At 51.2% G+C, this 27,295-nt stretch overlaps 1 protein-coding gene across 2 annotated transcripts in view; it reads right to left on the bottom strand.

The window, feature by feature from the left end:
- The window catches only part of SLIT1 (slit guidance ligand 1), a 189,513-nt gene that overhangs the window by 45,224 nt on the left and 116,994 nt on the right, over positions 1 to 27,295 (bottom strand). For both annotated transcript variants that reach the window (XM_010389575.2, XM_010389576.2), the window contains exons 5-19: positions 22,464 to 22,535; positions 21,272 to 21,343; positions 20,636 to 20,707; positions 19,937 to 20,100; positions 17,180 to 17,327; positions 16,625 to 16,696; positions 15,998 to 16,069; positions 13,855 to 13,926; positions 13,025 to 13,168; positions 5,779 to 5,942; positions 4,919 to 4,942; positions 4,636 to 4,780; positions 3,939 to 4,013; positions 3,602 to 3,745; positions 249 to 392 (exon numbers count right to left, since the gene is read on the bottom strand). In XM_010389575.2, the coding sequence (XP_010387877.1) occupies positions 249 to 392; positions 3,602 to 3,745; positions 3,939 to 4,013; positions 4,636 to 4,780; positions 4,919 to 4,942; positions 5,779 to 5,942; positions 13,025 to 13,168; positions 13,855 to 13,926; positions 15,998 to 16,069; positions 16,625 to 16,696; positions 17,180 to 17,327; positions 19,937 to 20,100; positions 20,636 to 20,707; positions 21,272 to 21,343; positions 22,464 to 22,535 (1,584 nt within the window). The remainder of the gene's footprint in view (positions 1 to 248; positions 393 to 3,601; positions 3,746 to 3,938; positions 4,014 to 4,635; positions 4,781 to 4,918; positions 4,943 to 5,778; positions 5,943 to 13,024; positions 13,169 to 13,854; positions 13,927 to 15,997; positions 16,070 to 16,624; positions 16,697 to 17,179; positions 17,328 to 19,936; positions 20,101 to 20,635; positions 20,708 to 21,271; positions 21,344 to 22,463; positions 22,536 to 27,295) is intronic.

Here is a 27,295-nt window from a genome sequence, read left to right as displayed (position 1 = left end):
CAAACCCCTCTTGTCCACCACGGCCACACGGCCACATGGCACTGTCTCCCAGACCACCACCCGTCACCAAGAGGACTGGCTCTCAGGACCGGAGGGAGACCTCGAAATGTGGAACCCACGTTTCAGCAAACCACGAAGACCCAGAACCTCCGGGGTGAGCGCTTTCAAAGGGGCTGCCCGAGAGGACCACGCCCTTGGGACAGTTGCTTCCAGAGCCCCCGCCCGCCGGTCCTGGAGGCCGGACTCACAGCGTGGAGAGGGACTGGAGGGTGTCGAAGGCCCCTGGGGACACGGTGGTGATCTGGTTGTCGTAGAGCGAGAGGAGCCGGACGTTGCGCAGGCCCGTGAAACTGTCGTTGTGGATGCAGCTGACGCGGTTGTTCCGCAGCATCCTGGGGAGGAGCGGGGGAGGGGAAGGGGCCCTCGCAGGCCTGCCAGCCGCCCACCTGAGCCATGCAGCGTCAGCCACCGTGGCTAGTTCACAGCTCTCCTCCATAGACCCCGAGCCACAGAGCCAGGAACCCATGCCAGTCAGGCCCCGGTCAGGTGAGGCGAGTTCTACACACCTGTGCCCACTCCAGACACCCGCCCTGCCTCTGAGAAACCTCGAGGCTCTGTCTCCCTCTCTCGCTGCCATTGTCCCGGCCCCCATGCTGGCCTCGCCTCCACGCCCTGGGTGACCAGAGTTCCTGCCCGTCTTTAGGCCACGCTCCATATCAGTGCCCAGGAGACTTCCTAAAACCTAATCCATCATATCACTCTCCAGCTTCAAGTCCACTAACGGCCTCCAAACTGCCCACAGAGTCATGCTCAAACTCCTTACTCGATCTGAGACCATGTCCACCCAGACCCGGACCATCTCAGCCCCTTACTGTGATCTGAGATCATGTCCATCCAGACCCGGACCATCTCAGCCCTGGCACCTGCCTGCCTCCCCAGAGATGGACCAGCCCTCAGCCTGCTACACGGCTGTGACAGTTCTCTAGAATACTCTTTTTCCTCATCTACATCTGGGAAAACTGCTGCTCATCTTCAAAAACCTAGCCCAAGCCTGATGCAGTGGCTCATGCCTGTAAAACCAGCACTTTGGGAGGCCAAGGATTACTTGAAACCAGGAGTTTGAGACCAGCCTGGGCAATATAGTGAGACCTTCTCTCTACAGAAAAATGTAAAACTTAGCCAGGCATGGTGGTGTGCACTTGTAGTCCCAGCTGCTTGGGAGGTTGAGGCGGGAGGATCTCTTGAGCCCAGGAGTTCAAGGTTATAGTAAGCTATAATGGCACTACTGCACCCCAGCTGCCTGGGAAACAGAGTGAGACCCTGTCTCCCTAAACAACAACAACAACAACAACAATAACAACGAAAACCCAGCTCAATTTCACTTCTCAACCAAAAGTAAAAACAAAAACCAAGCCAACACAGAATAGCCAACTCACAAAAGAAATTAAAATGGTTTACCAACATTCACAAAAATGTTCAATGTTACTACTAATGAAAGACATTTAAGCAATATTGATTTTTTGCCTGCCAAATTGAAAAAGAATGAAAAATATAATAATAATAATAATGACGTTCAGGATCTGTGACAGTCTGAGTGACTGGGCACTTCCACACACTGGCAGGAGAGAGATGCCTTTGTAGCCCCCTGGAAGTGCATTTGGTGAGATGTATCAAAATCCCTAAAACACTTTATGTTTTCACCGGACTACTCCATCTTTAGGAATTCCTAACAAGAGTATCATCATGCATTATCCATGAACTTCACAATAAAGATATTGTCACAGAATGAATGTGTTCCACTCCAATCCCTATGTTGAAGTCCTAATCCCCAATGTGATGGGATTAGGATGGGGGGTCTTTGGGAGGTGATGAGGTCATAAGGGTGGAGCCCTCATGAACGGAGTCAGTGCCCTTATCAAGGAGATCCCAGAGAGCTCTCTTGCCCTCTTTCTACCATGTGAGGACACAATGAGAAGTCAGAAGTCTGCAACGCAGAAGAGGGCCCTCACCAGAACCCGTCCATGCTGGCACCCTCGTCTCAGATTTCCAGCCTCTAGAACTTCTGTTGTCTATAAAACTCCCATCTGTGGCACTTTGTTGTAGCAGCCTGAACTCACTAAGGCAGGTATCAATACAACACTGCTTATAAAAAACAAAATAGAAACAGCCTACTTTGCCAATAATCATGTAATACCTAGTCATTCAAATTGATGCAGAATACTTTTTTTGTATTAGGAATTAAATGTAGAATGGAAAAAAATTTTAATATGTAACAGTGCTCATATTAAGTTTAAGGAAAAAGCAGGTTACTAAATAAAATGTACTATTCCATTAGAATATTTCTGTATGCGTGCATGTATGCACACATACGTGTGTGCACATGTATGCATATGCAGGTTTAGAGATATGTAAAAGACTGGAAAGACAGTTGTTTATACCAACATTTAACAGTGGCCATTTCTGGATAGTGATGGAGTATGGGCCCTTCTCTTCTCCTCTGTCCTATTTTCCTTGGAAAGAATGCAGCTGACTAGACAGCCCCCATGCCCACATTTAAGGAATACTAGGTAAGCTTAAAGAAAAATGAGGCAGCCTGTAGGAACAGCCTGGAAAGATGGCAAAGCTATATTCACAGGTGAAAACAGCAAGCTGCAAAACATAGTGCATAATAAAACTTGCTTTTTGTAAAATAAAGGAACAAAAATCCACAGGGAGTCCCGTCACACATTCATCTACTTCTAAAATGTCCATGATACGTGCTCAGAGACAAATATCCTGCTGCAGATTTGGGACTTACACCCGGGCAAGTGGCTTCCTAGAGCTGTGGTGTCCAATATGGTAGCCACTAGCCACATGTAGCTATTTAGATTTAAATGCATTAAAATAAAATGAAATTCAAAATTCTGTGCCTCAGTAGCACTAGCCATATTTCAACTGCTCCACAGCCACATGAGGTGGCTGGTCTGGACAGCGTAGACATGAAACATTTCCATCTCTGTGGGAGATCTGATGGACTGCCCTGTCTGTGGGACACGCTGCACACCCATAGGATCATCTGAAGAGCCAGCTCTGCTGGGGCAGATGGAGGGGGTGTCCTGCATCATGGAGGAGTAGGTGACCCCAGGATCCCACTGAGCTCCAGATTTTGGTCAGCTCAGGCTGGGCTGGGGGTTATGGGATCCCAGCATCTCAGAGACAGTGCAACATCACTGCTCCCCCATCTACACCCACTAAGTCACCCTGGCAAGGTCATCTAGCCCCTCCTGCCTGCAGTAGTGCCAGCCACTCCTGAACTCATGCTGTGCTCTTGCAGCCTGACCAGAGGGCAATGGGACGGGACCTCTAGGAGGGCCCACATGTCTCCATCCCTTGATGCCAACCAGGCATCGGCCCCATGCCCCAGGGTACAAGAGAACAGGCCTCACCATAAAGTCACCAACACTTGATTACCTGTCCCAACACGGTCAGGATCCTCAGTTCTCCCCATCTGCCTGCAAGCTGGGCCCAGGGGAGGGGCCCCTCCAGCTTCTCTCTTCCTTTCCCTTGGCTTCACCTACCTCCTGCAGCTGGCCCACCCTGCTCCCCAGTCCTGCACACTCACAGGGTCCTCAAGCCATCCAGACCCCGGAACATGCCGCTCCGGATGGACTCCAGCTGGTTGGCAGTCAGGTGCAGCTCGCTCACAGAGGCTGCGCCCTCGAAGGCCCCATCTTCAATTTCTGACACCTTATTGTTGCTCAGGTTGCTGGGAGAAGAGGTGGGGGGGAGGATTACACGTGGCCAGCACCCAGGAGCTCAGGCCCCTCCCTTCCTGCAGGCAACACCCCCGTGCACACAGCCCTGGCCCCCACAGTGGCAGCTGCCCCCACCTTGGCATTTCCCTTCTCCATCCCCGGCCAGCAGCCCAACAGACGCCTTCTCGCCAACGGGTAACTCACATTTTCTTCAGATGTGTAAGTTTTTTAAACATCCCAGTGGCCTCCAGGATGGAAATCTCATTGTTATTCAATCGCCTGTAAGAGGCAAGAATGAACTTGCACGTTCACAAATGATAGACATTTCAAATCCCTTCCAAACTGAGAATATTTGGGACTCAAACAGAGAAGACTCCCGGAAGAATTTATCTGGCAAAGCAAACTGATCCTATTGAAAGGAAGGCTGGGCCTAGTACCGGGAGAGGATATGAATGGGGATATTTTTAACATTAAAAATGCCACGAAAAATTTACAGACGTAAATGACAGATGCTTGCAGGCATCTATGCACATAGACATATGTGTACACAAATTCATATTTTTAGATAGAGGAATAAAAATAACAAAGGGTTTTGGAATCATGCCCCCAGAAGAAGACAAATGCATCGTTGAGAAAAGCCATCCCTGATTCAGTCTGGTGACCTGCCCTGAGTGCCAGAGACTGGCATCTGCTTTTGAGGGGTGAGGGGGGCTGTGAATGAAGCAGAGGGCAGCAGGGGTGAGGTTTCTTCCTGCCCAAGCCAGCAGCTGGTATGTCCTGAGCCAAAGGCTCCAGTGGTTCAGCCCCAGACAGGGCTGGACCAAGAAAATCCTGGAGTAGGCCAAGGAGGGTTAGTGGTAGCTAGAGACAGGGGAGGGCTGGTGGAGGCGGGGACCCTCACAGTTCGGCCGTGGACTGGGGGATGCGCTCAGGGATCTTGGTGAGCTTCAGGCTGGAGCACTCCACCACGCTGGCCTCACAGCGGCACTTGTGGGGACAGATCACGTCACTGTTGCACTCGCTGTTCAGCTGGTAATCCTCTGTGCCTGCCATGAGAGGGTGGGGGCAGGGGCTGAGGGGCCCAGGGCAGGCTCCCAGCAGTCTGTGTCAACCAAGGCCCCCAGCCTGCCCACCCACTGCCACCATTCCCACCAGGCTGGCCTTGGTTCCCCCCACTCTCTTACCTGGAATGAAGTACTGCTCTTTGGCTGGGGAGAGAAGCAGAAATACCACAATGCAGGAATCAGCCAGGACCTGTAGTAACAGCCCAGGCCCCAGCCCCACTGCTCAGCTGAAGGCACCCCAGACAGGGCTGAGGAGCCCATGTGCCCAGTCCCTGTGCAGAAGGGTGAGCTACACAGCACGCATGTTCCTTGCCCAGGCTGACGCTGGGGGTGTCGCATCCAATTAAACCTTTTGCAAGGAGTCCCAAAACCATCGAGCTCCCACTTGCAATGGCACACGGTGGGGACTGTGCTAACTTTACAGGTGGGGATGGGGTACAGGTAGCGTCAGGTCCTTGACCAGGATCTAGGCTCAGAAGCTGCCCCACACTGTCCCCAGCCAGATGCCATGTGGACTACAATTGCTAAGGCTGTTTCTGCATCCCAAAGCCTGGAGGAGGCTCCTAGCTCACCAAGGAGGGTTCCCAGGCCTCCCGAGTGTCTTAAAAGACTTGACAACAAAGGCATAAGAGAGAACTGGCTGAAAGTGGAGGAACCTGAGGCCTCCCTCTGGGACTTTCAGCAAGCCTTGCTTCTTCCCTAGGCCTCAATAAAACGAGGTGAGACTGAACTACCTTTCAGATCAAGTCTAGAATTTTGGGCCCACACCCTCCAGCCTGGATTCACAGTCATGAAAGACACCTTTGTGGAAGCCATCCAGGAAACATCAGGGGGTCCCTGAGCAGGCTGAAGACAGACAGACAAGCAGACAGGTAGGCAGGCAGGCTGGTAGGGAGGCAGGTAGGTGAACAGGTGGGCAGGCGGGCAGGTATGCAGGTGGACAGGTAGGCAGGTGGGCAGGTGGGCAGGCAGGCAGGTACCTGAGCACCGGAACTTCTTGCTCTTGATCTGCCCGATGCGTTTGTTGGAGAGGCGCCGGGGACTGGCACAGCGGGCCCCACTTGTCTCGATGGGATTGGTGCGCAGGAAGTCTGCCAGCCACTTGAGGTTACAGTCGCAAATGAAAGGGTTCTGGGCCAGGTGCCTGTCCAAAGCAGGCGGATCAGCTATGAGAAACAAGGGCTGCAAACCCGCGCTGACCTCCACCTGGACAGGGCCTTGTTGTGGCTGGGGCCAAGGAGGCTGCCTGTGGCCTGGAGCCTAGGGTTGGCCACAGCGGGAAAGGGAAAGTGGGGTGAACGCCAGGGTGCAGCCCACCAGCTCTGGAGAGGTCCTGCCAGTGCACTACAGGGGAAAAGTCTCTGCCACCCGGAGCTTCCTGCTGTCCCTGTCCTACTCCCCATTAAGCCTCATTCTGCCCCCTCTCTTTCCACTCACCTTTCCCTCCCTCTGCTCTGCGACATTTCACGAGCATGAGCGGAGACAGGAAGGACCCAGAGACTGGCCAGAGCACCCCTGGCCTTTCACAGGCAAGGAAGCCAAGGCCCGGAGAAGGTAACAAAACCCAGGACTGCAGGTGCCCAGGCCACAGCCTCTGACCCTCCCCAGTGGCCATGGGCCCTGGTTTGTCCCCTTTCCTTCAGACTCAGGTAGCAGCCTGTCTCCTATAGAGAGTGCTGGGGCCAGGGTGGCAAGGCCTGCTGGAGTCCCTGGGCTTTACAGGGAGTCACCATCCCCACCCCAGACCACAGGAGTGACCTCTCCTTGACCATTTTACAGCTGTCTCTCAACACAAAGAAAACTCAGAAACCATGACTGAGCAGCCCCCTCCTGGGGAGTCACTCAGATTCTCTTGCAGGCTGCCTGTGTTGTCAGCAGGATAAACCTGGGGATGGTAGCAGGGAGCAGATGGCCGTGATGTGTGCAACCCCATGCTGGCATGCCCACGGGCGGGCTCTGACAAACAGTGGGTTCAGACCAGCCACCTCTGAGCCACCACAGCACTGGGCATGCCCTGCTCATGGCTGTCCAAACCGAGACAGCCTGGGAAGAGTGTTCCTACACCTATCCTGGCTCTGGACAATCGCTTGACCCGGGAGGCAGAGGTTGCAGTGAGCTGAGATTGCGCCACTGCGCTCCAGCCTGGGCAACAAGAGTGAAACTCCGTCTCAAATTAAAAAAAAAAAAGAAAAAGAAGAAGAAAAAGAAGTACGGGGAGACAGAGCAGCAGGCCAACTCAAAGGGACTTGCCCTGCCATGCCACTTTTCCTCCATCTAAGTGCCATCAGTTCAGGCCATCTGACTTACTGGTCTCAGCCCAGGCCCCTGCAAGGGGCTGCAGAACTCTCCAAGCAGAAGAGTAAACCCTTGCCCAGGGTCTGTGCCTAGCTCAGCTCAGACCTTGGCGGTGCTCTCTGCCGTCCATCACCTCCTGGGCTCTGCCCTCTGGCCCCTGGTTGGGAACTGGGTCCCCGCCACCTCTCCTTTGCAGTGTCCTTCCCTATTTCCAGCCTGAGTTCTTGCTCCTCTCAGCTCCACCAGGTGGACCAGGCCCCTCCTACCTCTTCTGCATCAAGCTCAACATTTATTTCCCCTATTAAACTTTCAGTTTCCACAGACAGGATGTGTTTGCTGATATCCTGGAGGCAGAGTGTGTAGCTAATTTAAAACATACCAGGATTTAAGGACTGCTTATGACTCCTCCCCAGCTGCCCATCCACATCTGCCTGCGACTTAGTGCCCCAGCCCCTGCCTGAACCCCTTGCTTCCCTTTATTACCATCTTGGCAGAAAATTGTGTAAAGTCAATCTAATTGTGTTGTTTAGGCATGTATTAAAATACTCAAGGTGTGTGGCGTAGAATATCTCCTTCCTAAAAACAGGCTGTGCCAAAAACAACCTATAAAACTTGAACCACCCACAGAGACAGGTGGCTTCTGTGTAAACTTTAGTATTTTATACAAATTAGAATTTTTAACAGTTTCAAAGGGCAGGAAGCTGGAAAGGGAAAACACTCAGGAGGAAGAAAAAAAATCCGTTAGGGAAAAAATAATCGTGTTAAAGGAACACCCAAAAATGTGCTACATATGTGGCCATACAGCTGCCTCTGTGAACAGTTTTGGCAGTGGAAGGAAAGGAAGAGAGGACTAATTCTCAGTGTCTTTCTAGATATATGCATTAAGGAGTCACAGCTAAAAATCTTTGGAGGCAGAGGCTCAAAATCATTAGTCATTAGGGAAATGCAAATTAAAACCACAATGAGATACCACTTCACACCCACTAGGATGGCTAGAATCAATAAGCAAAAAAAAAAAAAAAAAAAAAAAAAGACAATACCAAGTGTTGCTGAGGATGAGAATGAGAATGAGAGAAATCTGGAGCCCTCATAATACACCACTGGTGGGAATGCAAAATGGTACAGCCACTTTGGAAAACACTGGCAGTTTCTTTAAAAAAGTTAAACAGGAATTTACCATATGAACCAGAAATTCCAAAAGAAATGAAAATGTTGGCCTGGCGCGGTGGCTCATGCCTGTAATCCCAGCACTTTGGGAGGCTGAGGCAGGTGGATCATGAGGTCAGGAGTTCAAGATCAGCCTGGCCAAGATGGTAAAACCCTGTCTCTACTAAAAATACAAAAAAAAAATTAGCCAGGTGTGGTGGTGAGCGCCTGTAATCCCAGCTACTCAGGAGGCTGAGGCAGAGAATTGCTTTAACCCAGCAGGTGGAGGATGCAGTGAGCCGAGATTGCGCCACTGCACTCCAGCCTGGGCGACAGAGTGAAATTCCATCTCAAAAAAACAAAAAAGAAATGAAAATGTTGGTTCACACAAAGATTTGTGAGTGAATATTCATAGCAGCATTGTTCATAATGTCCCTAAGATGGAAACTGCCCCAAATGTCCATCACCTGGAATGGACAAGCAAATTGCGGTCTATTTACACGATGGAAAAATTATTTGGCGATCAAAAGGAACAAAGTACTGATACATGCTACAATATGAATGAGCCTCAAAAACATTATGCTAAAGAAAGAAGTCAGTCACAAAAGACGACATATTGTATGATTCCTTTTTTTTTTTTTTTTTTTGGAGTCAGGGTCTCAGGCTGTCACCCAGCCTAAGTGCAGTAGTACAATCAGCTCACTGCATCCTTGAACTTCTGGACTCAAGGAATCCTCCCATCTCAGCCTCTTGAGTACTTGGGACCACAGGCATGGACCACCACACCTGGCTAATTTTTAAGAATTTTGTGTAGAGATGAGGATTTCACTATGTTGCCCAGGCTAACCTCAAACTCCTGGCCTCAGGTGATCTGCCCACCTCAGCCTCCCAAAGCACTGGGATTACAGGTGTGAGCCACTGCACCTGGACTACACAATTCCATTTTTATGAAATGTCCAGAAAAGGCAATCTACAGAGAAAGAAAATAGATCAGTGATGGCCAGTGGCTGAGTCTGGAAATGGGGACAAGGGATTTTGAAGGCAAGGTGATGGAAATGTTCTAAAGTTGAATCACAGTGATAGTTGAACTCTGGAAATTTACTAAAAATCATTGAATTGTATACTTAGAACAGGTGAATTTTAGTATGTAAGTTATATCTCAATAGGGCTATTTCTTTTTTTTTTAATGTTAAATCTCTTGGGGCAAGTAAAACTGCAGCAAAATCAACAGTGTTACACAGGAACTCGGCCACAGATCTTGGAGCTACGGACAAATCAAATATGATTTGGTAAATTTAAACCTGCTCAGGTTTAATAAAATAAGACTCAGCCAAGAAGCTGAACCACTTGAGGTTCTAATAATATTACTTGATTAGTACCTTGGATTTGTATTTCTTTTATTCTTGTTCCACATTGTAGTCGTTAACATCTAATAGATGTACATGAAAGTTCAGTGTTGCTTTACAGCCTTCAAGAATGAGTTCTGTTCTTACAGAAAAAGCACAATTAAAGGGGAAGCTAAGTAATTTCTCGGTGATGGTGAAGAGATGCCTGATATCAAATTCCTGTTTTACAGAATGTTCTGCAACATTGGGTGTGTCACATAACCTCCCTCAGTCTTTGTTTTAGGTAAAATCAGGATGATAGCGCCTATCTTCATAGCATCTCTGTTAGGTATTAAGATAATACATGCAAATAACAATGGCTTACATGAGTCTCTCACTCCATTCCCCATCCCCAAGGTTTTCCTGTGTGTGGGTCCCTGGACAGTAAATCTCCTTAGCATGTTTCTCTCAGATATTCTGCCAGCTGCTTCAAATAGTCCACCTTGCCAGTGTCTCCCTGTACCCTCTAATTTCACATACTTGGCAAAGTTTCCCCATGGGGCTTCCTGTTCATCTCCCTGGCTATAAGTAAATTAATTAGCAGGAGTTGGGCTGCAGGCGAATTTGTGGGCTTTAATGAGTTTGTCTTTGTGGCTGACATCTCTGGTGATGTGCAGAGTCCCCGGGGGTCCCGAGCTGTACCTTTTACTCAGCCTGTTTGAAACCTATCCTAATACCCCAAGTAGATGTTATCTGATGATGAGCACTGCCTGGCACAGACAGGGGCAGGGATGACAGCGACAACAACGGACACAGTAATATTAATAATTAATGCTCATTAAATGCACACCACAGGACCCACAAGTCAGCACATCCCGTCTTACTGCAGGCTCAGAATTAAAGATGTAGAATGAGAGGACCATTTATGTGCCTAAGTGTAACCACACAGCAGATGAGAATTTTCCTTATGTGGAAACATTCCAGTTAAATATAAGGATTCTGTTTTAAAGCATAGTCACAACTGCATTAGAAATGAAAAAAGAATGTTAGAATTCTGATACGGTTTGGATGTTCATCCCCACCAAATCTCATGTAATCCCCAGTGTTGGAGGTGGGGCCTGATGGGAGGTGTTCGGATCGGTGTTCGGTGTTCAGTTGAATTTGTATCAGTCTACTTTTGTGTTTCTATAAAGGAATACCTGAGACTAGGTAATTTATAAAGAAAAGAGGTTTACTGGGCTGACAGTTCTGTGGGCTGGACGAGTATAGTACCAACATCCACTTGGCTTCTGGTGAGGCCTCAGGAAGCTTACAATCATGGGAGAAGGCAAAGCAAGGTTAGGCATGACAGTGGATCCCTCGTGACTGGCTTGGTGCTGCCCTCGTGATAATGAGTAAGTTCTTACTCTGAGTTCATGCAAGATCTGGTTATTTAAGAGAGCATGGCACTCCCTCTCCTTCTCTTGCTCCTTCTCTTGTCATGTGACATGCCTACCCTTGCTTCACCTTCCGCCATGATGGCAAGCTTCCTGAGGCCTTACCGGAAGCCAAGCAGATGTTGGTGCCATATGTGTACACCCCACAGAACTGTCAGCCAAGTAAACCTCTTTTCTTTATAAATTACCTAGTCTCTGGTATTCCTTTACAGTAACACAAAAACAGACTGATACAAATTCAAAATCACCATTTCAGGATTGCTAATGAATTAATGGATTCAAGCACTGAGATCAATGGCTGTTTTTATTACAAAAGGGAGACAGCCAGACATCTGTCTGCCTCCTGATGGGAAGTCCACAATCCCATCTATAAAGTCATCTTTATAAATCAATCAAAACTGAACCTGACCAAGCTCCTAGATCCAATTTTCAATCTGCAGGACACAGAGGGGACAGAGGAACAAGTGAAACTACACCACAGGGATGCAATAAAAAAAGTGTTGACCCTACAGAACCAATGATGCAGTATCTTCAACAAATGAATTACAAGGAAAAGGGAAATGGAGAGGACACATAGATTAAAAGCAACTTAAGAGGTACATCAACCAACATAAACCAACATCAGCCAATTATATTGCACAGGCTTTATTTAAATCCTGATGTGGTGGCTAACATCTGTAGTCCCAGCTCTTTGGGAGGCCAAGGCAGGTGGGTCATGAGGTCAGGAGTTTGAGACGAGCCTGGCCAACAGGTGAAACCCCATCTCTATTAAAGATACAAAAAATTAGCCGGGCATGGTGGCGGGCACCTGTAATCCCTGCTACTTTGGAGGCTGAGGCAGGAGAATCACTTGAATCCGGGAGGTGGAGGTTGCAGTGAGCTGAGATTGTGCCATTGCACTGCAGCCTAGGTGACAGAGCAAGACTCTGGCTCAAAAAGCAAACAACAAAAACAAACAAACAAAATAATTGCATAACATGCAAGAGACACTTGGAAATTTGAACACTGATTAGATACTCAATGATATTAAGGAATTAATTGTACAGGATTGGAAGCTAGGTGATGAAAACTAGTACTCTTTTTTTTTTTTTTGAAACAGGGTCTCTCTGTTGCCCAGGTGGGAGTGCAGGGGGTGTGACCACAGCTCATTGCAGCCTGAACTTCCTGGGCTCAAGCAATCATCCTACTTTAGCCTCTCAGGTAGCTGGGACTACAGGTGTGTGCCATCACACCTGGCTACTTGTTTTAAAAAAGTTCTTGTGGAGATGGGGTGCCCAGCCATGTTACCCAAGCTGGTATTGAACTCCTGCGCAATCCTCCTGCCTTGGCCTCCCAGAGTATTGGGATTACAGGCATAAGCCACCATGCCTGGTCCACTGTATTATTCTTAATCTGCTTATAATTTTCCACAATAAAATATTACAACCAATTACCAGATTTACTGCTCTCTAATTTTTTATTCACAGTCACCATTGTCATTACTGTATTTCATCTGATTTGACATTATGAATTGTAAGAGGCACTACTATTTTTTGTACTATCAATAAAAAACAAAATGCTGCCAACTAAGTGATGTACCACTGATTATAACATGCATCCCAGTTTCAGAGCTGTTAATGTGGAAACAACATGTGTCTTGGAATCAATGTGATATATTATCATCATCATCACCATCAATATTATTGTTAGCTAAAGCCAGCATTTATCAAGCACTTGTAATGAGCTAAGCTTCGTACAAACATCCTCTTTAATCTCATAACAACCCTATGGGAAGGCGTCCCCATCTTATGGATAAATAAAAATGAGGCCCAGAGAAACTGCCCAGAGTCACACAGCCAATAAGAGGCCTAGGTGGACTTTGAACCCAGGATGGTCTAACCCAGGTCTGTGTCCTTCCTCTGTAAGAGGCCACCCCCAGTGAGCCCAGCAGCCCAGAGCCAGACAACTGCCTGTCCCTGGAGGCTGCAACCTCCCCCAGGCCCGCCTGCTGGGAGGGGAGAAGAAGAAGGCATCAGGGCACTCACAGAGTCTGGATGGCCCGCAGGGAGGTGAAAGTGCCCTTGGCGAGGCTCTGGATCTTGTTGTCATACAGGGAGAGCAGCGAGAGGTTCTGCAGGTCCTGGAAGGCATCGGGCCGGATGCAGTTGATCTTGTTGGCATTCAGGAGCCTGTGGGCAGAGCCAGGACCAAGTGGTGAGGAGAGAGGCTTGACATGAGACCCATCTCACGTCCTGGGCACCTTCTTTGCCTCCAGCCTGCGTTATTACAGGGAGGAGCCCACAGGAGCAGGCCTTCTCCATGCACAGGGACATCTCAGTCAACCCACTCTTCTCTTTCCAAGAACTGCTTGAGATGCCCTGTGGGATTCTGGGAAAGCAGAGAGCCACCTTGCAAAGGCATTTTGGTTGGGGCGGGGGGGCTCCTCCTCCTTCCCAGAGGTCCATTGGATTCCCCAGACAGCTGAGTTGGCACATTTGTGTTCTGTGCCTCTTGAGCCCTGGGAGAAAATCCTTGCCTGAAAGTTCATGGTTCAAGGAGGCCGAGCTGGCCTGGGTGTCCCCCTGCAGGAGAAAGCTCTGTCTCCAGCCATACCTCCTCAGGAGCATGGGCTGAGTGTCAGGAGCCTCTCTGCTTTGGCATCCTGTGAGCAGCTGTGAAGCTGCTTCTACCTCCCTCTCTAGCCTCTACAGAGCCCTGGAGACTTTCTCAGCCCTAGTGGGTCTGCCTGTCTTCCAAGCTCATTGTCTCAATTGAGTTCCATACCCCAAAGAGGCCCAAAGGGACAGTCTAGCAGGCCAGAGGAATGCTGGCCCTTCCCTGGGTCCCACCCAAGACACCCAGGATTCATTCTTACAGGAGCTGTAGGGTGTATAAGCCTCCAAACACACCGCGGGGGAGGTCTGTGATCTTGTTTCCATAGAGGACCCTGGAGAAAAGGCAGCAGAGAGGACAGTTATAGAGGACAGCCCACCAGGGCAATAACACAGCTCTGCAGATGGCCCCAGCTCAACAGTGCTGCCCCTAAGCCATTTACATGAAGCACATCCTAATGGTGTATATTTGTTATAGCAACTTGTCCACCACCCTCTCACGTGGACCCCACAGAAGGCTGCAAAGGGGTGCTTCCTGGGAAATTCATCTGGTCTAGAATCCAAAAGGAGATTGTTGAGAGAAGAGAAAACCCCATGGACAAGAATAACTAACATATTTTCAGAGAGTTACAGGAAAAAATAGAATGCCAGACGGCACATGCAGTGTGAGATCCGGATGGTGGGACTTCAAGCATTTTTAAAATATACTTTAGCATTTTCAAAGTTTTCTGCATTGAGCATGAATTCCATGTATAGATTTTTATAAAAAACAAAAGTTCAAAAAAAACACATGTAGACACGGGTGGGTTCAGGGGGACAGTGAAAGCATCCAGGAGGTTTGGGGAGGGGGGTTGTATGCCATTCCCAATATCATAATCGGACCCCACAAGCTACACTCGTAAATGTTCAGGCTGAGTAAAAAATCCTGGGTACTTCTTCTTCAAACGTGGCTTCGAGATCATTCCTGGAGCGGGGCACAGCAACAGCAAAGGCCCTGCAGGGGAGCTGTGTGCGCCTGTCCTGTGTGGACAGGTGACAGGGCCAATGTGGCTGGAATGGAGGAAACAAATGGGGCGGTAGCTTGGGCTTTACCCAACCAGCATCAGGAAGCCACTGAGACAGCATCAGATTCCCATTTCAGAAACACCCCTCAAGCTGCTGGGTGGGAAATGGAGCAGAGGGGGCGGGAACTGAAGCAGGGAGGCAAGATCAGGGCTGGCCGAGATAGACAGTGTTGGTGGGGTGTACTGGAATCATCCATTTCCTATATGCAGGGAGGAGGCTGTGACCAGGTACCCATGAACAACAGAAAACCACTTGATTGGGTTCTTCACTTTTTACCTTTTTAGACTGCCATGTTCCAACTTAGGAGAGCTTTATTCACTTCTCAGAGGAAGGGCCCTGCCTTTTGGCAGGCCACTTTCAGAATCTGATCTCCTCAGCCAATGACAACGATCCCTCACCAGGCTGTCATGTACAGCTGTGTAGGGTGTATACTGCACAACTTCAGGGGTGCCATTTGCAATTAGCCCCACCCTCTACTTGGACTCTGCTCCAAGGAAAGATGGCATGCGCAGAAGGCCCTGAGCTGGCAGGGTCCCACACTCGCCGGGGCAGTTCCATTCTGTTGTACTTGCCAGGCCTCTAGTCTATGCCAAGCGTGTGTCCTGGGCTGCCAAGGAGCAGGTGAAAACACTCATCCCCTAGAGTAACAAATGGCCCCTCCTACAGGGAACTCGCCCAACTCCAGGGCACCCTGAGTGTGCTCTCCGTACAGACAAAGTGCTGTAGGACCTCGGGGAGTGAGGCACTCGGTGAGTGGGAGATGGGGGTGCTTCACTACCTTTTGTATGCTCTATTGACAGACTTCCCCAGTAGAGCCTGAAGGAAGGGAAATATTGGAAGGAGGAGTGGGCAAATACTATCCAAGCAGCACCCACCACATCTTGGGATTCATCACATTTGGGATAAAAGATAGCAAGGTGTGGCAGATGTTATAACTGGAGCTGGTGCTCACTGGCCCTGCGGTGACCACAAAGGCCTCAGGAGCACAGTACACTGGGCTTCGGTGGGGGGGATGGGGCCAAGATGGTTGTGCAAAGAATGCTGGGAAAATCCTCACCGTGGCAGGGAGTGCATCCCAGTTGCCAGGGGCAACAGCTCTGCCTAGCTTCTCCACACTTCTCCCACTCCCAGTGTCAGAAGGTCCACCAGTGAGGAAGAGGGAGCTGGAACAGCAAACCCTTTGCAGCCAAAGGATGACCCACTGAGGCTGGGGTGGGCAGGGACTGTGTGGAGGGGGGCATAGCCCTGCTCCTCCTCCTGCATCCACCAGGGCCTTGGGCCCTGCCAGCCTCCTCAGGGGATGCCCTGGGCCACTGAGGAAGCCTTGGCACTGCTACTCACAGCGAGTTCAGGGACCGGAGGCCCTGGAAGGCGTCGGGTGCAATCTCAGCAATCTGATTGTTGCTCAGGTCTCTGCAAAGTGAGCAGAAGGAGAGGGGCATCTGAATCCCTCAATGGCCACTGAGCCCTGCCCAGTCCCCTCCACCTCCTAGATGCCACGGAAGTAGGGTGGAGTGCTTTGAAATGAGAATAGTGAGAGGCCAGATCTTTCCTCCATTTGAAAAGCCCATGGCCGCTATTTCCCTGTGCAGTCTGAGGGCTGGGCAGGAGGGGGCACTCCAACTTGGGAAGTTATGGACAAAGCTTTCCCATGCATCCTAGCAGTCTCCTGGCCCCCTCCCATCCTTAATTGCTCCTATCGGTACCCAAGCTGAAATAGGAGGATGACAAGCAGCTCCCGTCACAGGCCAGGCTCAGGCTCAGCATTCCCTTCAGGCCTCACGATAGCCCTGCAAGGAGGTCCCTGCATCATAGCCAAGCAGCCTGAAGGGCAGGAATGCCAGGTGACTGGCTCAGGGCCACTCAGCTGCGGGGTGCTGAGTTAGGGCCTGCCCCAGGGCTGTGGGGCCACCCAGGATCTCCATCAGCCGTGTACCAGCTCCCCAGGAAGCAGCAGGAGGCACTCACATCCTCCGTAGCTTTCTGTAGGGTGAGAAGGCTCCGGGGGGGATGGACTTGATGCCATTGAGCTCCAGGCGTCTGTGGAGAAAAAACAGAGGGGAAGCACAAGGGCCTAGGTCAGCCCAGCCGTGGGTGTTATCTGCTGGGCTTATCCACCCTGAACAAGCCTTTGGCCCCTCCTGCCCCTGTTCCCTTCTGCCTTCCAGAAGTTGAAGTCTGGGGTAAGGATGCTGGAACAGACAGAGAAAATGCTGACTTGAGTTCCATTATCCCAGGTGTTTGTAACTGAAAGGGTCCCACAAATGATGCTGAGAACCCGATTCTGGCAGACTCACACCGCTGGGTGGGACCACAGAGGGACACTCCCTCCCCAGCCCTGCAGAGTTTCCCAGTCCTGGACACAAAGCTCAGCCCAGCAGGGGCAACCTGTGTCTTCTCCATGGTCACTGAGGGGCCTTGGGGCAAGCCCTGAGGCAGTGCCTACTCCAGCTCTTCACTGGCCCTCCGGAGCCAGGCCAGCCGAGCGGCTGCGCCCCAGCATCTGCCCTGCCCTGTACTCACATCTCCGTCATGGTCTCCGGCAGGTTGGCCGGGATGGCAGTGAGACCTTTGCCACGACAGTCCACGATGCCATTGCTGCAGGTGCACATGGCCGGGCAGGAGCCGGAGGACAGGGTGCAGGTGGGCACGTGCCCCGCTTCCCCCTGGCCTGCAGAAACAGGGGGGTGTGGCCTCAGGCTGTCGTGCATCAGCACCTCCCTTGAGCCCAGATACAGACTGATGGATGGGACAGGGTGCACACTGCAGTTTCTCTAGATGAGGATGAACCAGAGGGGATCACTAATGAAATAAGATTCTGGACTTTGGTATAACTCTGTGGGCACCTGACACACAGTAGGTTCTTGTCAGATGTTTGCTGAACTTGAATCTGAATGGAACTGCACTGGTGTGTGATTCATACACTAAGAAATCCTTGCCTAGAATTCTGAAGCTCTGGATTCTAGTCCAAGTCACTTAACACTTCTGAGCCTGAGTTCCCTCATCTGTCATATGAAGGTGATAATGACTGTTTCCTAAACACTCAAGCACTTACTCTATGCCACATTCTATAATAAGTGTAGTACATGCAGTATTGCACTTAAACTTAAGAGGAGTCTATTACTGTTGCCATTCTACAGCTGAGAAAACAGAGTCCTCGATATTAATTAATTTGTAGAAATTCTCACAGCTAATAAGTGGTAAAACCAGGATCCAGCCCAGTGTCTAAAATAAGAGCCTTTGAAAAACTGGAGGTACAATTTATACAAAGTGCTCTTTCTGAAGCATGTAGCTGGTGGAACCGCTACCTAGACATAGAACATTTCCATTACCCAAGAAGATTCCCTCCTGCCCCTTTGCTAAAGTAACCACTATTCTGAGATCTATCACCAAAGATTTGTTCTGCTCGTTTATGAACTTCACATAAATGAAACAGTAGTTTCTCTTGTGTCTGGCTTTTTTTGCTTAATATACAATCTTTGAGATTCACCATGTTGCTGTGTGTATCAGTAGTTTGTTCTTTTTCATTGCTGAGTAGTATTCCATTATGTGGATATATCATAATTAGTTGGTGGACATTCAGGTTGTCTCCAATTTGGGGCTATTATGGAAAAAGCTGTCTTTAATATTTTTGGACATTTTTGCAGAAAAAAATGCACACACCTAGCAGGAGTGGCAGGGTCACAGGGTGGACAGACGTTGAGCCTTAGTGGATCCTGCTACACAGTTCTGCAGAGTGGTTGAGCCAATTGATACCCCCACCAACATTCTAACTTCGAATATTTTCCATGGCTGCCCCAAAGGGTGGGCACCAGAACCAAATGAGACAAAGCTACATGGATTCCTGGCATATTGTGACAGTGGCCTTCAAAGGAAAAGGGTTGCCAGGCCGATGAGACTCCAGAGTAGAAACTAATGTCTGAAAATAGAAACCACAATCTTCCAAATGCAAAGGAAAAGGTTTCATTTCAAAATAAAAATTGTCCAAGTGATTAACCCATTCCCATTCCTAAAAACTGTGGCAGCTGCAATGATGCAGAGGCAGTCCTGGCTCACACGTGAGACATACCCGCATGTACACACACACGTTTTCGCACACAGACACACATACACACAGCTGCATGCACACACACACAGCAGTGCTGAGCATATTGGTGTTTAAGCCCAGCCATTGCTCTGGGTGTCTGCCAGTGCAGTGGAGGAGGTGACAGCCACAGCCAAGAGCCTCATACTGAGGCCGGGAGGCTGTGCCTAGGAGATGCTTTCCTTCAGAGCTCTGTGTGGCTGGCAGGCCCAGTCCACGGGTTTGGGAGAAACAGTCAGCCTCTAAATCCTCTGTCACAAATCTGAGAACTGTCCATTCATTCAGCAAGCATTTCCTGTGCCAAGCAAAGTGCTGAGGATGCACCAGAAACACAATGCAGGACCTCATGTAGGATCACAGAAGGCTCCCTGGGCCCTGCAGGGTGAGGAGGAGTCAGTAGGCAACAAGGAGGGAAGGGTGTGCCCAGCAGGGGAGCAGCCTGTGAGGTCAGGGCTGGGGGCACCTGCACCAGGAAGGGGCAGAGAGAGGCAGGCACAGCTGGGGAAGCTGCAGGCAGCGGGAAGCAGGGGAGGTGGCGCTGACCCTGGCCAGGCTTGCAGAGCCTGAGGGCAGTTCAGACTCTCGACACAGTGCTGACGGCCAGGTGAGTACACGAGCAGTGACCGCCCAGACTTGTGGGTTCTTTTTGTTCTTCTGGCTGCAGTATGGACATCAATGGGGCCAGGGAGGACGTGGGCAACCGGCTATCACAGAACCCCAGGGGGAAGGTGAAAGGGTGTGGGCTTTGAGGCCCACCTCTTTTGGAGCCAAGTTTAGAGGGCCCAATTCAATGACTTGTCTAGGCAGCAGAGGTGAGGCGATCGGAGGAGGGAGAAGGGGGTGAGAGCAGGGGCAAGGAGCCCAGAGGACATCGGAGGAGGCACTGAGTAGGCCAAAAAGAGGATGAGGTGGAACAAAGGAGGTGATGAGTGGACGAGGCAGTGAGGGGACAGGAGGGAAAAGGAGAGGAGGCAAGAAGTGACACGCAGAGACAAAGGCCATGGTGAGAATGGGAGGTGATAGATGGGGCAGGAGGGGCAGATAGTGGGGTCAGGAGGTGATGGGTGGGGCCAGTTGATGGGCGGGGTCAGGAGGTGATGGGCAGGCCAGGTATTAATGTTGAGATTAGGGGCAGGAACAAGAGGCAGGGCAGGAGGCACTGGACAGTTGAGGGCCCAGCAGGGGCCTGCACCCACCTGAGCAGCTGAACTCACTCTTCTGGACCTCTGCCACATTGAGGCCACGCAGGCTGGCTGGGCCGGAGCACTGGGTGAACAGCCCGATGGTTGGTCGCTGCCTCAGCCACTGTGAGAGCCAGGCCAGGTGGCAGTCGCAAAACAGGTGGTTGGAGTGCAGGCGGCTGCAAGAGGACAGGATGGCTCACAACCCATTTGCAGCCCCCAGCCCAGCCAGATTGTGGGAACCCCCAACCTCAGGCAGGTGGCTGGTGCTGTGTTCAAGCCAAACACAGTCTACATTTAGTCAAGTAGGCAGCTCAACTCCAACCCGCGGATTATCCACAGCCCCATGAAGATCCTGCTGCTATCCCTCCCCTCCCACATGCTCTGGGCACAGCTGTGCCCAGCAAAGCCCAGGTCATCACACTGACCTCGTACAGGCTCACTGCCCCAAACCGCCTGGCTCATTTTCAAGCACAAAAACAAATCATTTGTTTTCCAAGGAAAAATCAAATTAAGTGGCACTGGATGCCCTGCAATTATATAACTCCTTCCACCTCCTGACTGCATGGAGCCCCCAGCCTGGGCTGGCCTCTAGGGGTCTGAGGGAGAATGAGCTCCATGACTTGTCTGCAGAACCTTCACCTCCTGCCCCCACCCACCCCCAGCATCAGCTGGGCTTGGACGCCCCACTCCCCGCTGCCCCAGCTGACTCACAAGGTCCGTAACTTGGGCATGTGGTTGAAGCTGGACACGGGGATGGTGGTGATATTGTTGTTGTTCAGGGTCCTAAATGGAAAAAACCAGAGTCATTTAGCACCTGCCCAACAGACGATGTGGGACAGGGCCGCCCTGCTAACGAACAGGGAAGCTCTCGACCTTAAAGTAGACCAGCATGGGGCTGGACATGGAGGGGCTAAGCCAAAGAGCACGAGGCATATCCCACCCCACAGGAAAGCCCTGAGCTGGGATGGTGACTGTGAGCCGATGGCACCATAGACTCCAAGACAAATAGGATGGAGACCTGGAGCAGGGCGGGTGATGGGACATGTCCCAGGCTTGGGTTGGCTTGGAAGAAAGGGTGGGGTTTGGATAGGCAGTGGGGAAAGGGGGAAGCATTCCAGGCCAAGTGCCAGAAACCCTTGGGTTTCCTCCTGAGCAGGTTACATTGGGACACACTGCTTGCTCAGGCATGACCCCATGAGTGCTTCTCCTCCCCTCCTCTGAGGTGCTTCTAGGAGGGCAGGTTTCCCCCTTCCTGTCTCCCTGACGCCCGCTGCCCAGGCTGCGGCACTTGGCACTCGCATAGCAGGGCCCTCCACACCCCTCCTTCCTTTTCCATGCTTTACTTACAGCACCTCCAGCCCCCGCAGAGCACGGAAGGCCCCTTCCTCAATGCAGTTGATCTGGTTCTTGTCCAGCTGTCTGTGAAGGAAACAAAGGTTGTAGAGAGAAGGGCACATTGCCTAGAGTAAGGGTGTCCAAACATTGTGACCACGTGCTGCATTCATTCAAAAGAAGCAGCCCCCTAGTTGTTTGTTACGTGTATATGTGTCAATCCAAATAGTAAACATTAGTAAAAACTTAACTTTTTTTTTCTAATTTTCAATTAAAATCATAAATATAAGTAAAAGTTATATTCTTCTACTCAACCTTACATTTCCCTTGGGGAGCAGGCACCCCCCTACACACACACACATTTTGGAGACCACCTAGTGGGTGCTGGCAACTGAAAAATGGGAGAGTCACAAAGCAGTGGCAGCCAGAACTGGCAAACAGATTTTTCAACCTGAGTGCCAAAGAGGTTGACTAGAGGTGGCTACCTGGAGTGCTGTTGTCAGAGTAAACTGAAGCTGTGAGGTGAGCCCTGTGGGAAAGAATGTGGTGATTGATTATCAATGTCTGCCACAGGCGTGGGAGGGGGTGTGTGTGACAAGCATGCCAGGCATTTGCCATCCCTGCTGTGGTCAGACCTCAGGGAGGTGGTAAGCCTGGACCAGAATAAATTTGGATAGTAATAAGAATAAGCCATTACAATTAAATATCATTTGACAAAGCATATTTATTTCCATGTCTCATTTAAACCTCAGAAAATGCCTGTGAAGTAGATCTTATTATCCCCATTTTCCAGAACAACATATCGAGGCTCAGTAATGTTCACTGACTTGCAGCAGCGTATGTGACATGTAACTAGAAGAGAAGATTCAAACCCAGCTCTCCCAGCCCAAATATGAGGCAGGCACAGACACTGTGCCATCAAAATGGACTGAAAATATTGCCCACGCTGATAACACGCTTCACCAAGTCCCCAAGGGCCCCCTCCACTGGCTCTCACACGGAATCGCAACCAAGGGAGAGGCAAGGGCTGCCTGTTTCCTCCAACCCCAGATTATTCCAGAAGACCGTGCTGGCACCAACCTTCTGAGAGCCCAGGTCAGCTCCCTGGCTGCCTGGACTACACGGCTTGCTCGGGTATACCCTGAGGACACTGCCAGCAGTGGCCCTGGAGCTCTTGCACCCTTCTCCCTCCCAGGCCTGTACTCACAAATTTTTGAGGTCTGTAGCTCCCCGAAAAGCCTTCCTGGGGATTGCCTGGATGGCGTTCTCACTCAAGTCCCTGGGAGGATAAAGTCAGAGGGAGAGAAAACACTGGTCAGAAAAGAGGTTCCTGCAGAGTGCTGTGATGAGTCAGGGAAGCAGGGCAGGTGGGCTGGAAGGCACTGAACCAGCCACTGCTGCACCCAGCACCTAGGACAGCGCCTGGCCCACAGAGGCCACTCAGCAAGCATTTGTTGAATGAATGAATGATGAAATTAGAGAGACACACCATGTCCTGGAGGCAGCTCAGTCCCCAGCCTCCCCTTCTCTGGGCTGGGGGCTTGCAGCTGGAAGGAGAAGCCTGGGGCAGCTATGATCAGCCCTGCCAGACCCCACCTGATGTAGTTTGGATATTTGTCCCCACCCAAATCTCATGTTGAATGGTAATCCCCAGTGCTGGAGGTGGAGCCTGATGGGAGGCGATCCAGTCATGGGGGTTGATGCCTCCTGGTTTGGTGCTGACTTCTCGATGGCGAGTGAGTTCCAGGAGCTCTGGGTGTTGAAGGGTGTGGAGCCTCCTCCTCCATTCTCCCTCTCCATTCCCCCACGTGAAGTGCCTGCTTTCCGCCTCTGACTTCCACCACGAGAAAAAGTTCCCTGAGGCCTCCCCAGAAGTAGACGCCTTTGCTTCCTGCACAGCCTGCAGAACGTAAGCCAAGTCGATCTCTTTTCTTATAAATTACCCAGTCTCAGCACTTCTTTATAGCAATACGAGAACGGCCTAATGCCCACAGAAGTCAGCCCACCGGACCCACAGAGGCCAGTTCAGACCCCCACAGCATCGTGCAGGGCTGCAAAGGGGCACACAACAGAAGTGCTTCTGGAGGGGGATTGATGACCACTGTCTGGCACTAGACTGGGAGGGACAGCACCCTGGGCCGTCCGTGGTGGGTGTGCCTGGGGCTTACGCTCTGTATCTTATGCTGAGCAAGCTGACTCAGTAAGGACAAAATTGGCTCCGTGACCCAGCCAGCCAGTGGCCCACCCAGGTCTTTAACTCCAGGCAGGGCCTGACTCCAAACCCGGTGCTCTTGGGGACTGCAGGCAGCAGGGCACCTCCCAGAGCCTGGGCCACAGGGAGTCAGGAGAACGCAGTGGGGCTGGGATCACTGAGGACTTCACAACTCCCCATGAATGCCGTGATGTGAGGGAGGGGACGCTGTCGGGACTGCAAATCCTCAGCCTCGGTGACTTCCAGGCCAGCTTTGGGGCCCTTCCTCCACTCCCTGGCAGGACCGGGCCTCTGACACCTGTCCACCTGCCTCTCTTCCCTCTCAGCAGCCTCCCTGGCATCCACAGATGTGTGCAAACGCCCCTTTCCAGGTCAGCTTTTCCTACTCACAGCCACACTCCCCCCAGGCTGGCACTGCCCTGAGTACTTCCCAGGAGCATGGCGTGGATACGATCACCATCCCCATTATACAAAGGAGAAAAGGGAGGCTCAGAGAAGCTAAGCAACTTCTTCAAGGTAATCCAGCTGGTGGGTGGTGGCTCCAGAATTTGAACCCAGGCATTCAGGTCCCAGAGCCCCAGATTGTACAGCAGCCCTAGGGGTAGGAACTGCCATTGCGCCCATTTCACAGAGGAGGAAACTGAGCTCCAAGATGTGAAATAACTGACCTGGGTTGGACCCAGGCTCCCTGTCCCAGAGCCTTGCCCCGGACACACCAGTGTCCTGAAGGTGAACAACCAGAGGCGGACCGTCCTGATGTAGGCCCCAGTGCCGGGCAATTCCACAGCCCCACCTCCTCCTCCTGGGCCAGGCCTGTGGGTTTTGACAGTGCCCTTCCTTTCAGCTCCTCACCACACAGGGTCCGAGAACGCAGCCCACAGCCCCCTACCCCACCGCACACTGCCCCTTTAACTGTCAAGGCCAGCGCTGCCCTGTCTGGGTTTTCCTGTTGAGAAACCTAGCGGTGTGCACAGAGCCCTGAGTCAGAAAGGTAGGGAGCAGCTGAGCTAGAGGGCACTGGACTGGCCACTGCTGCATCCCAGCACCTAGGACAGTGCCTGGCCCACATCAGCCACTCCGCAAGCATTGAATGAATGAATGAATGGATGAATGAATGATGGAACTGAAGAGAGGCACCCTGTCCTGGAGGGAGCTCGGTCCCCAGCTACCTCCCCTTCTCTGGGCTGGGGACTTGCAGCTGGAGGGAGGAGCCTGGGGTTTGAGTCCTGGCCCTCCCCTTCCTGGCTGTGCATCTGCAAGGCACCCTTTCCCTCCCAAACCCAGTTTCCTCACGCACAAAATGGGAAAAATGAAAGCCTGGCAAAGCAATTGCCTGCCAGTCCCCACAGAGTGGGCACCAACATCTGTGCACTCCCTCCCTCAAACCCAGCCCCTCCTGTCCTGTCCCCCTACAGCCTTCAGAAAAGCAGCCAAGTAGCTGTGTCTGAAGGGGCCTTGGCACCATCAGCGCCCCTCATTCTTGCTCTCTCTCCTGGAAAGGAGATGATTCAAGCCTGCAGCATAGACACAGCTGTCCCTCCTCCAGAGCCATCCCACCTGCCATCCCTGAGGCATCTCCCCTTCCTGCAGAGGAAGCTTCCTCCTCCTGCGCTCGCCCGGCCCCACCTTCCCTTCCTGCTCTCCACATGGCATCTTTGGTCTCCGATCTTGGTTACTTGTGCCATATCTCCAGCTCTCCTGTGTAGTCTGTCAATATTCCTGGAGACATTCCCCAAATTCTACCCATTTAGAAGCTGCTCCCCAGAGGGTCCCCAGTGGCCTGCTCCCCACTGCCTGTCTTTATGCAGCAACTCCCCCAGCCCCATGTGTCTTGAGAGGTGCATTTCAGTCTTTGCCTGACTAATCCTTGTTATCATCTCTTCCTTGCCTAGAGAGCTCCTTGGCTGCCACATCCTCTTCTTAGTGTCTCTGCTTCATACAAGAAATTGCTACCTTGGTGGTGCCTGCAGTAATGGCTTGATGGTTCTCCTGGTCTGTGGACTTGTGGGCTTGTTCTCTCCATCTTCCTAAGTGGGGTGCTGCCACTGAGCAGAGTGGGCTGGCAGGGAAATTACTGGATTTGGAGCAGGGCTGTGCAGGCGACACAGGAAACAACAGACTGCCCACACTGGAGTTCATGGTCACGTGAGTTCCTCAGTAACCAGGAGCCCGGGCTGACATAGGAGCCCAACATGAAACCAAACCCGCCTTGATGGAGTGCCGGCAGGCACCAGTGACGGGGCTGGGCTAGCAGATGCAGAGCTAACCACACGTGCATGGTCTACCCTAAAGCACTCACGCCCAGAAGAGGGCACAGATGGGAAACCAGTGAGTGGACCTTCAATCCTTCACTCCAGAAATGTATACTGAGAGTTGATGGTCTGCTGGAGACCCCCAAAGACTTGCTTTCATGGGGTGTACATGCCAGCTTTCAACAATGGCTGGAGGAGCAGTACTGCCAAAGAGATGGGAGAGTGCAGAGAAGTGAGTGAGCAAGTCTGCCGGAGGGAGGAGAGGTGATCTCTGACCGGATCTTACGGAGTTGATGCATCCCAGACAGAAATGAAAAATGAGGAAAGGGCATTCTAAGCAGTGATAACAGCATGTACAGAAGCCCAGAGGCAGGAAGGAATGAGGCAGGCAGGCTGGGGGAATCTCATGCGGTTTGGTATGACTGTTGTGTGGAAGTGGGAGGTCGTGGTGGTTAAAAGGCATCCATAAATTCTTTGACATTCCTTCCTTCAAAAGACAGAGGCTCATTCTCCTCCTCTTGAATATGGGCAGGACTCAGTAACTCACTTCTGAAGAACCACATATGATGAAAGCGGTAATCAATAACCTCTGACACCAGGTCATAAAAAACACTGTAGCTCCCTTCTTGTTCTCTGGGAAAACCCAGCCAGGTCGCAGGACACTCAAGCAGCTCTCTGGGGAGGCCCACATGGAGAGGAACCGAGGCTTCCTGCCAACAGCAGGCACAGCCTTGCCAGCCCTGTGAGTCAGCCATCACAGAAGAGCATTCTCCAGCCCCAGCTGAGCCTTCCGATGACGCAACCCTCCAACATTGTGATGCAATCTCATGACAAACCCCAAGCCAGAACCACCCAGCCACCTACAGAGACTGTGAGATGTTTATTGTTTGTTCTTGAAAGTCACAGTATTTTGGAGTCATTGGTTATGCAATAGTCGATGACTCATCCAGCGGTGCTTTGGGGCATGACCCTAAGGAAGGGAGGGGCATGCTTAGGATCAAAGTTAATGAGCTGAAATCGTGTTAGAGACTTAGCTACATCATTTCTGCTTTTTTGGGGCCTCAGTTTCCTCATTTGTCCAATTCATAGGCTGGACCAGAAGATTGCTAAGCTCTTCACCAGTGCAGACCCACCCACATGCCTGCAAGACACATTGCTATGGTCTGAATGATTGTTTCCTCCCAAAAAAGGCATAGGTTGAAACCTAATCCCCAATATGATGGTATTAGGAGGTGAGGACTTTGGGAGGTGATAGGTCATGCAAGCTCCATCCATATAACAGGATTAGTGCCCTTATGAAAGAGACCCCAGAGAGCTGCCTTGCCCCTTCCTCCATGTGAGGATACAGCTAGAAGGCACCGTCTATGAAGCAGGAAGCAGCCTTCACCACACACCAAATCTGCCAGTACGTTGATCTTGGACTTCCCACCTCTAGAACTGGAGAAATAAATTTCTGTTGTTTATAAGCCACTCAGTCTATGGCAGTTTGTTTTCATTTTTTTAGAGTCAAGGTCTTGCTGTCACCCAGGCCAGACTGCAGTGGCACAATCAGAGCTCACTGTCACCTTGAACTCC

The sequence above is a fragment of the Rhinopithecus roxellana genome, chromosome 11 (assembly GCF_007565055.1).
Source record: "Rhinopithecus roxellana isolate Shanxi Qingling chromosome 11, ASM756505v1, whole genome shotgun sequence".
Lineage (NCBI taxonomy): Eukaryota > Metazoa > Chordata > Mammalia > Primates > Cercopithecidae > Rhinopithecus > Rhinopithecus roxellana.
This window is presented reverse-complemented; position numbering and strand designations above follow the sequence as displayed.